Source organism: Cervus elaphus, chromosome 20 (assembly GCF_910594005.1).
Source record: "Cervus elaphus chromosome 20, mCerEla1.1, whole genome shotgun sequence".
In the NCBI taxonomy this organism is placed as follows: domain Eukaryota; kingdom Metazoa; phylum Chordata; class Mammalia; order Artiodactyla; family Cervidae; genus Cervus; species Cervus elaphus.
Window position 1 is genome coordinate 31,750,157 of NC_057834.1, and position 14,142 is coordinate 31,764,298.

Genomic DNA, 14,142 nt, shown 5'->3' on the forward strand with positions numbered 1-14,142 from the left:
CCCCCATGGCATCTTCCTGGGCCAGAGATCAAATCCAGATCCCTGTGCCTCCTGCATTAGCAGGTGGATTCTTTACCACTGTGCCACCTAGGAAGCCCTCCCCTTTGCCTTACCCTCCTCCAACCCCAACCTGGCCCCCTGAGGTCCCTCTTGCCCCAGAATCCACAGAGAACATCTTCCATTAAACCTTCTATTGGGAGTCTCACACAAGCATTTGTCACACCATCCCTTCTGCACGTTTGGCTTTCCAGCTCTGCTAATGCCCACATGCATGTGCATTATGAGATGTGCTTACACTGCTCCCTGTAGCCCACTCTGATCTGGATTGGTGACTATCTGGGGTTGGATAGCCAGGCTTGCCTGCAAACCAACCTTGTTCCAGTTGTCATACACAAAGGGCCAGGCTGGGTGAGAAAGTCATTTCTTGAGTTTGACTGTTCTGAATGTGCCTAGACTCCCAACACATTACTCTTTGCTCCAGCTCCATGTTAGAGAACCTGGGGGTCAGGAGTTTCTTCCTTCCCCCAGTCACAGTCAGCATGCATCCCTCAATCAAGTAAAACCCTGAAGTCTATTAGACTATGAGCTCTGGCAGGTCAGGAACTGAGTTTGCCTTACTTGAAATGGTATCTTCAGTATCCAGCCTAGGCTAGTAGAGGCTGAATAAATATCTTAAATGAATGAATGAATAGAGTCCAGTCTGTGGTGTCTTTATTGATGTTAGTCCCTTCCCATTGTTTAGTGGGACCTGGGGATGGGGGGAAGAGGGGAAGGGTGGCATAAAGGGGTGCGACTAGAATATAAACATCAATGAAGAGCTTCTGAGGTCTTTGATGAGGAGGAGGAACCACTGGTGATTATCAGTGGGGGGCAGAGTGTCATCACAGGGGTAGGGTCAAGTGGCATTAATGGTGGGGAGGCATGTGTGATGCCAACCACGAGGGCTGGGAGGAGAGTGTTAGAAGGAAGTGATGAAGGGCATCTGTTCTAAAGCTATTGTGGTGGTTTCTCATGCTTCAGGGTCTCGTAAGTCTCCTGGGTCCGGGTGCTCAGGCCCTGGAGATAGAGGTCAAAGGACAGTCAGGAGCTTGAGCCCATCACTGGGCCTCCTAGCCACCCCCGCAGGCTCCACCCCTTCCAAAGGTCACTCAAAAGCCCACCCTCTTCTGCTGACCTCCTGGACAGGGGGTAGGGGGTGGGAGGCAGGTTCACTTACCGTGTAAATGCCATCGGATTTCTGTCGAGGCAAAAGGGGCAAAGCATTAGAGACCGACATGTCCTACAGGACCCCTCAACATCTTGCCCTCCCAGGGAGTATTTGGCCAGGAGTGACCGGTTCCCTCAGGCTGGGGCATGAACGCACATCTGCCCACAACGCTACAACACACATATACACACAACATTCAGCTCTCTCGTGTACTCGTGGCCACTCTCCACCTGACTCTTCCTCGGTGCCTGCTGAATATTTCCCTTGTGACTTGGCTAGCTGGCAGGGTGAGTAGGATGAGGTGGGAGGGGGTCTCTGAAGCTAGACAGATCGGCACCTGAGTCCCATGCCCCCCCAGAGACCACAGACCCCAAGGCTAAAGCCCCAGAAGAGCTGTGAGCCCGAGCAGCCGCAGACGCCCCTCTGAGGCTGGGTTCGTACCTCACTGGCTGCAGCTGCCTTTCGCACCTGCAACTGGAGGAGAGGCAGGTCGTTAGCAAAGGTGAAGTTCACGGCCCAAACCCCCTCCAGACTTCATGGGGGAACTTCCAATCCCCTTTTCCCCATTCCCCGAAGCCATGCGGCCACCAGCCTCCCACCCCTCCTTCCAGCCCTCGGCCCAGCCTGCCCCTGCCTTACCTTGAGTCGGCAGTAGAGGAGGGTGAGGACAATACCGTAGAGAAACAGGATCGCATCCAGGATATAGCAGAGCTGAGGCTCCCCCAGGGCCTCTGAAGGGACAGAGGGTGCGCATCAGGTCAGGGGCAGCAGGGAAGATCTGCTGCTTAGAGCAGAGAAGGGAAGGGCTCTGGGAGGTAGGACGGGGCCTGAAGGAGCACCCTCCAAGGGAAGAAACTTCATCTTCCTCTCTGGATCACTATTTCTCTTCCCTCTCTGTCTTCTCCCTCACCCTAGGGTAGGGGTAGGACAAGAGTGTGAAGGGGTCTGTTGTGAGGCAACTTATAGTTTCTGAGAGTTGAGAGCCTTCCCCTTTTATCCCCCAACCAATTTTTTAGCACTGCGGGTTCCTCAGGCACCACTGAGCACTTCATAGCCCTCCAGGGACCCATTTGTGTTCACTGGGCTGAAAACCTCAGCCCAGAGGGGTAAAGTGAGGGGAGGCAGTGACAAATTTCAGCAAAGAAACCACAGGGGTGTCTTTGCTAAGTCCTGTGACCTGTGGCTGAGGGCTGGACAGGAAGGATGTGAGCTGAGGAAGGGAGGGAAGGCAATCACTCTATTATTGGTCATCTAGCCTCAGCCACATTGCTTTCCCCCCTCGCCACCCCCATCCTGAGACACTTGAATATATAAAAAAAAACGGTGCCTGCTTTCCTTGGCCTTATGGATACCAATGGCTCTACACACAAGGTTGGCCGAGTGTCTCAGCACAGGCTCAAGGGAATGACTGCAAGCTGAATGGATTCCGGCTCCGGGTACTCTGCCCTGTTACTCACTCTGGGCCACTGAGAGAGGAAGTTTTGTGCAATGAAAAAAATCAAATAAAGCCTGAGCTCCAGCCTCTATCAGCTCCGACCCCTATCAGAAGAGCTCGTGAGCATGTGAGATATCAGTTAAGCGCATTTTGTGCTGTGATGTTTCTTTCACACACAGTATTGCATAAATCTCAAAACTACCCCTTGAGGGAAACATCATCGCCATTTTGTAGATGATGAAACCAAGCCCAAGGAAAGTAATTCTTTAGGGCCGCAGAGTTAAGGGACAGATTTTTAATTCAAACCCAGTTTTCCCACTTTTAAAGCTTGCACCCTCTCTTTTATGCCTCAGTGGCCCTGCTACCTCATCTCATGGCAGCAGACTGGCCCCTCACTTAGACCTTCCCTCCACCTTCACCACCGGGCTGGTGGAAGTCCATCCATCTTTTTTAATTTCCCCACTTCCCTTAAGTTTCACTAACCTCTTCCTCCCCGAACCCCAGCTGTGACTGTCCGTCTTCAAAAAACAGACAACTCCAAGAGAGCAAGAAGTGAGAGGTCAGAGAATGATGGAGCCTCAGAACTGCAGAGGCCTTCCTTTTCTGCTTCAATATTTCTCAGCTGATGCTCCCAGCTCTCCAGACCTGAGCATTGTGTGCCACCCATCCTCACGTCAGCTGTGCCTTAATGAAAACCCCTTAGAAGCAGCAATCGTGTTTAACTATCCTTGCCTCACCCCTAAACACAAGGACAGGCCCCTGCCTTCCTAAAGGGGGCTTTACAATTGTCATTTAACCAGCTAGAGATCAGTTCCCAATGGACAAGACCAAATGCACCCCATAGAAAATGCTCATCATGGGAAATGGAAGCTTTCCCCTGGACCAGCTTTTCACGTCGTAGAACCACTCCTCTGCCAAACTGAAGCCTTATGTGTGTATTAGCCCTGAAAAAGTAAGAAGGGGACAAGAGGGAACAACCCCTGTGCTGTGATGGGGACTGGATGGAACCAGCCTCAGGGTCTTTGTGTCCACCTGCCCCATGCCGGCCTCCCTCCGTCTGTTCCCGCCTTGTCCCTCAGACACAGGCCCTTGGTTCCCACCCTGGAGCCCAGCTCACCGTCCCTCATCAAACCTCTCACCTGCTTGTTCAACCAAAAGGAGTAAGAGCAGGAACACTGCTGGGATCATCCTGGGCAGGGGCTGAGGGGCCGAGAGCTGGGGATCTGACGCTCCGCGGGCACTGCGCAGCTGTGCTGTGAGCAGCTCCCTGACCACAGAGTTCCCCCCTTCCTGCCACGCCTTCCTCCGAGCTCTGGCCCCTTCCCCTTCCTGCAAGAGAACGAGCAGCTCCCGGAAGGGCCAACCAAGGAAGGGAGCTAGGAGGTCTGAACTCCCGTGCCTCCGTCCTTCAATGACCAAGCCCCTGTCACCATGGAAAGAGGGGACGCCTGTGCTTGGGAAAGGCTATCTAAAGCCCCCTTCTCACTCCAGCCCTGTTCAGAGACAGAGCAGTGATAAACTGCCCCTCAGGATTCTCTAAGACCCCATGATAACCCTTCTCTCCCATCTGGAACTCTGGACCCCGTCTTGACCTGAGGAGTTTATCTATTAATGTGGGCAGCAAGGTTTGGGCATGGGGGGAAGTGAGGGGAAAAGAGGAAATGGGGAATGGAGAAGTGGAACAACAGTCAGAACAGGGGGTGGAGATGAACAGGAAAAATTGCCAAGGACTGAGTCTAACAGAGAAGTAGATGGTTAAGTTTCTCTTTAAAGTGAAAGACAGTACGATACTGGGAAAGACAAACCAGAAATTTGGGTGTGGGGCCAGAAGGTGGCTAATTTATTATAATTTCTCCTTTTCTAGTACATGCACAGAAAGCCTGACAGCTAAGCATTCATGTACATGTATACACACACACACACACACGCACTGGCCCATTTCCAACGACGGAGAGGCTCCACAGAGGGCAGGGAGGTCCAACACTGTTCCCCTTCTCACCGATCTACTTCTCCAAACACAATATCTTGGGTACCTAGGAGGTCAGGGGAAGGAGAAAAAAAAGTGATGTTACCAAGGATCTAGAAGTCATTACAGTGCCCAGGAGACTGGGGATCTGCGTCCACGCCTGTAGTCTGCTGAAAAGAAGTGTTCGGCTTCTGTTCCCAATCAGAGCCCCAAAGTCCCTTGACTAGAATGCCTCCACCACACAACAGGCCTTGTACCTATGATGGCAACGACGTCCGCCAACATGTGTCCCTTAGACATCTTGTCCAGACCAGCCTGGAGAGATTAAGACAGCAAGTATTAGGCGAGATAAGAAAGGTGGAGAAGGAATGAAAGTTCATAAAGATCTCAACCAAGGTCACTCATTATTGCATTCACATGTTAAGAGTTAGAATCACTGAGGTTGGTTCTTACCAGATGAGCAAAACCAGGAGCCTTGATCTTGCATCGATAAGGGCGGCTGCTACCGTCAGATACCAGGTACACGCCAAACTCTCCCTGTCCAAAGAAGGTTGGCTGCCTTCATTAACAGGAAGAACATTCTTCTCTGCCAACAAAATCCTTTCTGTTCACCCTCATGTCCTCTCTTTCACCAATCAACGAGAATTTAATTGCACACCTGTCTCCAGTCACCCACTGCACACACTGTCGCTCCGTTCCCTTTCCCGCCTCACCTTGGGAGCCTCGATGGCCGTGTATGTGGCGCCTGGGGGAACCTGGTAGCCCTCAGTGTACAACTTAAAGTGATGAATCAGTGACTCCATAGATGTCTGGGGAAAGGAGTAAGGGAGCGTCAACAAGCCAGATCCAAACTGTATGGCAGGCCTTTGCACACACACAACATAATCTCTACCCCAGGGAGTCTAAAATCCCCCACGTAAGTCAGTGAGCAGAGAAGATACAGAGAGAGGAGGGTATGGGAGGTTAACAATCTTACACAGTGAATTCTTTGAAAAAGGAAAACTGAAAAGTAGAATTTAATCCAAAGACACTCCTCCCCAGTCACGGCCCCTTGTCGCCCCGCCCCCCTTTTTTCTATCCCTGTAGCCAACTTGGGCAAACTTCGGAAGATGCTGAGGGACAGGGAGGCTGGTGTGCTGCAGCCTGTGGGGTCACGGAGAGTTGGACACAAGTGGGCAACAACCTTCATTTCTGCTCGTTTCGGTGGAGACACTTTGGCATCATCAACCTTGATCTCCCCAGGAGGCATCTTGTTCAGACACTGTGAGATGATTCGGATGGACTGGCGCATCTCCTCCACCCGACACAGGTATCTGAAGGAGATGAGACAGACTAAGAACAGGAGACGAGCAGCCAGAGGACCAGAGGTGAGGCTGGGAGAAATGTGCTGGGCTGAACTGAACAGTGCTAGATAACTTTCTTCAGTCCCCTAGTGTGGCATCTCTGCTTGGCCTGGGCACCTGTGTAAAACTTAGTCTTCTGATTTGAGTACTGGGCCCTTTCCCAAATCCTCTCCTAGTTTTCTCAGACTATGTCCTCTAGTATTTCCCTCTTTTGCTACTCTCTTGAACATTTTTTTGGAGGTGAGAGTCAAATTGACTCAAAAAGAAAACGGTAGCAAACTTTTCTTGGGGTCAATAAAGAGCAATGGAATTTGAAGCTTAGAATCTAGTGGAAAGAGCACTGGATCAGGAGGATTCTAGTCTCAAGCACTACTGACAGAACAATCCCAGGCTAATCTCTAACTTTTGTGCTTCAGTTTTTTCAGCTATAAGAAGCGGCCAAAACTAGTTCTATCCAAGACATAAGGAGAATGTAAGGGTAAAATAAGATGTCACCATGTATGAAATGCTTTAAAAAGCAACCTAATTTAATACACACAGGTGTTCTGATAGATACTAAGAAGTATGAGAAAAAAGAAAGTAGCTAAGATAAAGGTTAGACAGGGAAAAAACCAGGGGGACAATGAGCTAAGAAAGAATTTGGGCCTTACCTATCATAGCAGTCCCCTCGAGAGCCAATAGGCACATCAAACTCCACCTGGTCGTAAACATCATAGGGCTGGGTCTTCCGCAGGTCCCACTGGATGCCTGAGCCCCGGAGCATCACCCCACTGTAGAGAGTGTAATAGAATCAAGGGTCACTTTCCACAAACCAAGAAAGGAGGCCTGCTCTTTTCCTTAGGATCCCCTCTCCCACCCGCACACTCTGGGCATGGGATAAAAAAACCAGCTTGGCAAGGCAGGTGCCACTCCTGAAGCCAAGATATTAATCTGGAACCCACCCGCCCCTAAAGAGAGAAGTCTTAGTCTTCCCACCTGAAACCATAGTTCAGCGCGTCTTCTGCTGTTACCACCCCAATGTCGACGGTCCGATTTCGCCAGATCCTATTGTTGGTCAGCATCTGTCGACCAAGAAAACTGCTGTATGAACACTACTCAAGACACTCCACAGACACCTCTGTGTTTCTTTACAAATGGGGACTAAAAGCCCACGAACCCTTCTTGGGGGAAAAGGGATTCTTCCCACTGACGCCTATCTTACCTCCTCCAGCTCATCAATCCGAAGAGAAAAGTTCTTAGAAAACTCATAAATGTCATCCATAAGCCCAAGGGGTAGGTCCTGGAAAACAAGTGGAGGATCAATGCTGAGCACAGAGCCTCTGCTGAGGAGAGCCAGCTCTGCCTCAGGGCACAGGGCTGGCGCTCCCATCCGCGGTGCTGCCCTCCAGTGGCCACGGAGGGCACATGCAAGCACTGGACGTTGCGGCGGGCCGGGCCCGCTCACCTGGTGCACACCTCCGGGCCGGACGTAAGCAGCATGCATCCGGGCTCCAGACACTCGCTCGTAGAACTCGAACATCTTGACGGGACACAGTGAGTTAGTGACAAAGTCCTGGGTCCCTAAGTCCAACACCATGGCGGTTCACTCCCTCGCCCCCAGCCTTCCGGGCCCAGCCAACACTTCACAACACAAAGCTCCTTAGAAACATAACCCAGGGGAGTCCCTGGTGGAAAAGTGGCTAAGATTCTGTGCTCCCAAGGCAGGGGGCCTGGGTTCGATCCCTGGTCAGGGAACTAGATCCCACGTGCCACAACTAAGACAAATAAATGCAGCCAAATAAATAAAAATATATAACAAAAACTTAAATATATACATACATATTACTCAGATTAAATATACCTTCTCCCCCTAAATGTTCGCGTTCCTTTTACTCTCATATCCTTCATACCTTCTCTATCTCAGGTACCTCCTCCCCTTTTCCCATCCTTTCCTCCTCCTCATACCTTCTCCCTTTCTTCAAACATCCAGAAGAAAGGGGTCATAGCCCCAATGTCCAGGGCATGTGTGGTCACAGCCATGATGTGGTTCAGAAGTCGAGTGATTTCTCCAAAGAGCACTGTAGGGAGGTGAAGACAAGAAGAGCTGGGTATAGGAGCCAGGGATCCAGGCTGACGGAACAGTTCTGGGGTCTGTATACTAGGCTCTGGTTCAATGCTCCTAAGATGGGGGGCAGAGGCGCTATGCTACACTCACAATGGGCCACAGGAAGAAGGGGACGGGGCATACCTCGGATCCACTGTGCACGAGGAGGGGGCTGGATGTTGAGCAGCTTCTCCACGGCCAGTGAGTAGGCCTGTTCATTACACATCATGGATACATAGTCCAGCCGGTCAAAGTATGGAAGGGCCTGGGAAGAGGGAGAAACCTGGGTCACATCTAACAGGCCGAGGACCCCTCAGTCCGGCTGCTAGAAGCGTTGTTCTCACTGGGCATCAGAGGTCAGTGCTACGTAAGTCCTCCCGATCTTAGGAGTCTGAGAAAGGCCGGATGAAACACACAGAAGGGGTGAGGTCGGGGGGACCCTGATCTGTCGGGTTTGCCCATTTCCACGGTAGAAACACTCCTACAAGGTCCCACTTTAAGCTACCAACACTACGTAACTGAACATGGGCAGCACAGGGCAGAGTAAGACCATCACACAGTATTTCCACTACACAGATATCAGAAAAGCAAAAGCCTAGAGAACACGGCACAGAAAAGTGCAGTACAATAACAAAGCCAGGGATTTTCATACTTCTTACCTTGATTTTTAATATCTTAAACTGCAAGCTAGCATCATCTAATTTTTAATGATAGCTGTGTTTAACAACTGACTCACAGAACTGAAAATTTAACACTCTGTTCTTGCGAGCCAGTATGAGCTGGCTGCAGCACACCACTGCCAACCTAGTCTTCTGGGCCAAGCGATACCTCTGTCCAAGAAGAATGTGTATCTGAGATACTGACGGAGAAAGGTAATCTTAGGAGGAAATTAAGGAAGCGCAAGAAGGATGGAAAGAGACAGTTAGAAAAGATTCATCCACAGTACCAAGAAATCTAAGTTCCAGCTGTTTGCTTCGGTTTCCAGGAAGGAGGCGGAGCTAAGACGCCTCTCTTTGGAACAGCCAGTTCTTGCCCTGACGTCACTGTGATGCGGGATGAAGCTACAGGGGTTAACTCTTCGGACAGTGGGGCCAGAAACCATCACTGCCGGGACTCTTTGGGGGGAATCACATTCTAGGCAGCTGCTTCTAAATCCTAACCCCATCGTCCTGTTATCAAGAACATTCTTCATGACAGTAAGAAGAAAAACTTCAGATTCCTATCCCAGCATACAGTTTCTTCAAATCTGACCCTTACTATTTGGGTCACAGAGTTCTCCAAAAACAGCAAACTCTGTCAGAAACTCCCTCCCGGTCACTCTGACTCACTGAGTATTTCGAAAACAAACTTAGAATGCTGGAAGATACAAGAATCAGCTGTTAGTCCTGGGGATCTGACGTCTCTCTCCTCTCTCCCTGACCCCAGGGACACCAGCTTTGACGTACTAGTACGATCTAAGGGCAGGGAAACTGAGGCACGGGAGTAAAGGTACAGGGGCCAGCCAAAAGTCAGCCAGAGAAGAGTGAGGAGTGGAGCTCTGGCTCCAAAGCCTTTCTGCTGGGTAAACCAAATCCAGATGATTCAAGTCCAGCATCCCCTGCTACATCTTGCCATCCTCCCAACCAAAGCTGTCCTGATAACCTCAACAGGGTTCCCTCCCAACCCCCATGACACCCTCCTTCTCTGGGCTTCTGGGGCAGCAACCTGGCAAAGCCCCAGGTTAAAGCACCCCCAGTCCCGTCAGCAGGCCCCATTCACCCCCACACCTGCAGATAGGTCTTGTATTCAATGAGTTTCTCAGTGCCTCGGTGCAGCAGCCCGATGTGAGGGTCGCACTTCCGCACCATCTCCCCACTCAATTCCATCACTAGCCGCAGGACTCCATGGGCTGCTGGGTGCTGGGGCCCAAAGTTCAGGGTCAGGTTCGACACCAATGTGTCCTTTGGAGGGTCCACATCTGAGAAGTAGGAAATAGTTGAACCAAATGGTAATTCCTTTGAAAACCCCCAAAAGACAGCAAGGAGTTAGCATCTCCCTGTATACCTTCCATCTCACCATTCCATATCCTGCTAATTTCCCAATCTTTAACATAACCAAGAAGAAGACCATCAGCTGGGCAAAGGGAAGGGAGACCTAAACTTTCTGATGAGAGGGAGAGGGACCATGAACCTCACCCTTTCCATGTCACTCAGAATACCTTAAAAAAAAAAAAGACAGATAACATTCATACAGTCTCTGTAATATGCCAGGCATTACTCTAAGCACTTTACTTACTTTAATTAATTTAATCATGTCAACAACCATATAAGTAGCAACTATCTTACTGAAGACACTGAGGCCAGAAAGGATAAAAGAATTCCCACGGAGTCAATAAGTGGCAGCGTCAGGATTTAACTCAGCCTGGGCAGCTTCAGACTCCACACTCTTAACCACTAAGATACACTGCTCTCCAGCTGTATCTGCTGAATGTCCCACTAATTGGGAAATGTATATTTCATCCTTACCGCTACTAATCGACAGCTGGTACCCACAAGAGGCTTACTATTTAGTCTGGGAAATAAGTATGTGTGAGAAACTAGTAACACAGGTCAGATTCACAAGGTGCCAAGTAAGTTGCTTAGCTAAGTATTTAAAGAAAGGAGAGAAGACTGTGATGACTTTGTGGAGGCAAGATACAGGCCCGTCAACTGAAATTCCATTTTACTTTCAGCCACCAGTTCAGCTTTGAAGCTGCTGCTTGACATTGAAGTGAAGTGAAGTCGCTCAGTTGTGTCCGACTCTTTGCGACCCCATGGACTGTTGCCTACCAGGATCCTCAGTCCATGGGATTTTCCAGGCAAGAATACTGGAGTGGGTTGTCATATTGACACTTCTTAAATACAGGGAATGAGTCAGATAGGAAGAGAGAAGAGGCATCCTAGGCTATGGAATGAACATGTCAAATCTTAGAAGCAAGGAAGTATGTATCTGTGGAATTCTTATCTACCAAGAGGCAGAAGATTAGTGTTGGCAGGCAGTGGGGGATGTGGTTCAATTATCAGGATTATTAGAAACTTAGGGAGGACTGAGCACAAGCCAATCACTACACTAAGTGGTTTATGTCACTAACATCTCTTTTAATGTTTACAATAATGCTATGAAAGTAGGTACCTCATTCACTAGTAAATGGAGGGTTGAGATCTGAAACCAGACTCTACTCAGGCAACCAAAATTCTTCACCGTGGGCTGTGGAGTCAGACAGACCCACATACAAATCCACCTGTGTCCTCAATCGCCTTTTAATTTCCCTACACCATGATTTCCTCAAAACTGAAATAATATCACTCTCACAGGGTTATTGTAATGACTAAGTAAAATAATGCATAGAAAAAACACTCAGCACATGATAAACACTCAGCTATTATTACTGTTAACTTTTTTGAAAGGTACCTGGAAGTTCCTCTAAAGGTTTTTGAGCAAAAGAATGAATGACATAGTATAAAACAATGTGTGGGGAAGATAAAGGTGATGACACTGTATAGGACAGCTGAAGGGGAACTAGATCAGTACAAGAACCCATTAAAGAGATTCCCAAGATAATCAAGATCTAATATAAAATAAACCAAACCAACAAAGGGCAAGATAACCAGGTGTGAAACATTACTATAAAAGGAACTGCATGGTTTGGTGACATATTGAAAATAGACATGGAGGGGAAGAAAGAAAAAAGAGACAAAGGTGACTAAAAAGTTTCAATCCAAAAAAAAAAAAAAAAAGTTTCAATCCTAAGGGATTAGGAAAATGAGGGAGTCATTGATCAAAATTAAAAATCACAAGAAGGGCTAGTTTTATGGCGGGGTGCGGGGGAGTTTCATATTTAGAAAGGTTTCATTTGGGTGCCCCTGGGAAAAAGCTCCTTTAGCAGGAAATATATTAAACCTCTGGAAAAAGCTGAAGCTAAAGATATCAATTTGGTAGGGATCTTCAAGGGTTGTCTGGAATCTCCTCTTTCTTTTCCCTTGGAATATTCTATTTGATAAATACCCTATTATCATTATTATCATAAGCGGTGAGTTGCAAGTAGACTATTGCAAGCAAAAAGAGTTGGGGGCTAAATTTTGCCTCAGACAGAGCTCGAGAGCACTCAGAAATCAGGGCAGGGCAGGGAGGTGTGTGGGTTGGGACAGTGACCCTGGGCACTCACCATTCCAAGGAGGAGGTTTCCAGTGGGCTGTTTCCTTGGTGGGGTACATGATAGCACCTCCATACTGCTCTGCCCATTCCACATCTGGCTGCCACTGCCGAGCGCCTCTGGGGAGGCAATGACAAATCCTAGGCAAAAGGCCTGAGAAGTGCTCGGCTCCCCTGTTCCCATGCACTTTCACGTGGGCCCCGGGCAGGGTGTCTTGGATTCATCAATGACAAGTCCCTGACAGAGCTGTGTAGCTTTGGCAGAACAAACTGGAACTCTAGAGGTTCCATTCTTACTAATAACTTATTCCCGGAATCACTTCACCCAACAACCCTATGCATGCAAAGATGGGGATCCCAGGTCCTTTAATTTCTGGTCATATTCATGGTTCCCATCTTAGTGAATATGAATCCGAGAAATGTGTTTATTCAAGGTCAACCGAAGAGTAAGAAAAGGGGGGTGGGGCATGCTGGCTCCTTGGCTCTGCTCAAGTATGGCCAGAGGGATGCACTGAGGCCCGGGGATTCTTGGTTTACGTTCCTCCTTTAAGTCCATCGGGATTGCTTTCCTTTTCTTTCACAGCGTCTAAGGAGACTTTTCACCAGTCGCACCCCAGCCCTGATGGGGTTGGGAGAAGCAGCAGGGCGTTTGGGGGGTGGGTGACATTACCACTAATGCTGAGGGGCAGAGTCTCCCTCCAAATGATTTCATCCCTGGCAGATCGAGCTGAAACAATCTTTCCTCCCTCCTCCAGAACAGGTACCACTGGATCCTGGAACCCGAGAGAGCAGGCCAGGGAGAGGGGTCACGGGCCTGGGTCATTCTTTCCTAGGGGTCATAGGGCCCGTGGAGTTCCCAGAGTCGAGAAACCCCAGCCCTGAAGACAGCGCATCGGGCGCCGCCCTTGGTCTCACCTGCTGGGCTGAATCGGCAGTCGGGCCCCGGCCCCGGGCCGCAGCACCTGGGCCGCGACGCCCCGCAGGCTGCACAGAGCCCTGAGCGCCGCCATCTTGCCCGCCGGAGACTGCTGGAAGGAGAACCTGGCGGAAGTGCCTCCAGCGCGCCTCCTTGTGGGCTTCCCGCGTATTGGCGTCACGCACCCGCCCTTTTGTAAGCTGGCTGGGTCGCCGATCGCTAACCTGACAACATCCGGGTTCTGTGCCTCGGCTTCACTTTCCCTTAAATACGGGAGGCCGGGGACCGTGCTTCACACCGCTCCTGACGGCCTCTTCAAAGGCTGAGCCAGAGAAACTTGCCACCGCTGCTGCCGGCGGCAGCGGCTCCCCTCACGAAGCCCTGCCGCGCTGCCCGTGCGCGCCTGAGACGGTGTCCTGCCGCCCGGTGCCAGACGCACACGCACGTGGAGCCCCTTTCTCCCCTGTCTGCCTGCGCCGCTCTGCTGCTGTAGTCCTGCCCTTCTAGGGGAGCGCCAGGCTTTGCCAGTTACCTCCTTACCCCCAAATCCGAAAGATTTGGAGCAGAGGGAGCTAGCTAATTTCCAGATGGCCTAAATGGGTTAGGGGAAAGGGGCCCAAGTGGGACTGGGTGGGTCTGAGAGCTCCCGCCAAACCTAAATGAGAAAAGAGGAGGAGGCCAAGGCCACCAGCATTGGAACAGGCTGCTGGGGTGTGTAGAAGTCACCTCATCCTAGCTGAGGAGAGGAGGTCCCCTGTCGGTGACCCTGATATCTGCCAGCTTTCCAGAACCTACAGAATTACAGACTCAGGAAGGGCCCTTAGTGATCCCTAGCACCCCACTTCCATCCCTGGTCAGTCTCTTTTACCTCATGTGTTTCTGACCTGGCCTCTCCCCTGGCCAATGGCATAGAAATGTGGTACCATCAGGAGTCTGATCCCAATTCTGTGTGGTAGAGACAAAGAAGAGTTTTCCAGCCTTGGATCTTGTTCCTGTTCTCTTGGCCTCTAAGCTGAGCTCCA

General features: G+C 50.1%; 2 protein-coding genes across 2 annotated transcripts; both read right to left on the minus strand.

The window, feature by feature from the left end:
- Positions 1–694: 694 nt before the first annotated feature.
- Positions 695–4,061, minus strand: FCER1G (Fc fragment of IgE receptor Ig). The gene is made up of 5 exons (XM_043876253.1): positions 3,782–4,061; positions 1,847–1,938; positions 1,649–1,681; positions 1,217–1,237; positions 695–1,056 (listed from the first exon to the last, which is right to left on the minus strand). Exons 1-5 carry the CDS (start codon positions 3,828–3,830, stop codon positions 994–996), a joined length of 258 nt encoding a protein of 85 aa, XP_043732188.1. The 5' UTR covers positions 3,831–4,061; the 3' UTR covers positions 695–993.
- Positions 4,062–4,459: 398 nt separating this feature from the next.
- NDUFS2 (NADH:ubiquinone oxidoreductase core subunit S2) lies at positions 4,460–13,434 on the minus strand. Its single transcript, XM_043876252.1, has 14 exons — positions 13,120–13,434; positions 12,218–12,324; positions 9,801–9,991; positions 8,179–8,299; positions 7,896–8,008; positions 7,396–7,470; positions 7,153–7,230; positions 6,927–7,012; positions 6,602–6,721; positions 5,792–5,921; positions 5,322–5,417; positions 5,062–5,145; positions 4,866–4,923; positions 4,460–4,675 (listed from the first exon to the last, which is right to left on the minus strand). Exons 1-14 carry the CDS (start codon positions 13,212–13,214, stop codon positions 4,638–4,640), a joined length of 1,392 nt encoding a protein of 463 aa, XP_043732187.1. The 5' UTR covers positions 13,215–13,434; the 3' UTR covers positions 4,460–4,637.
- Positions 13,435–14,142: the final 708 nt, after the last annotated feature.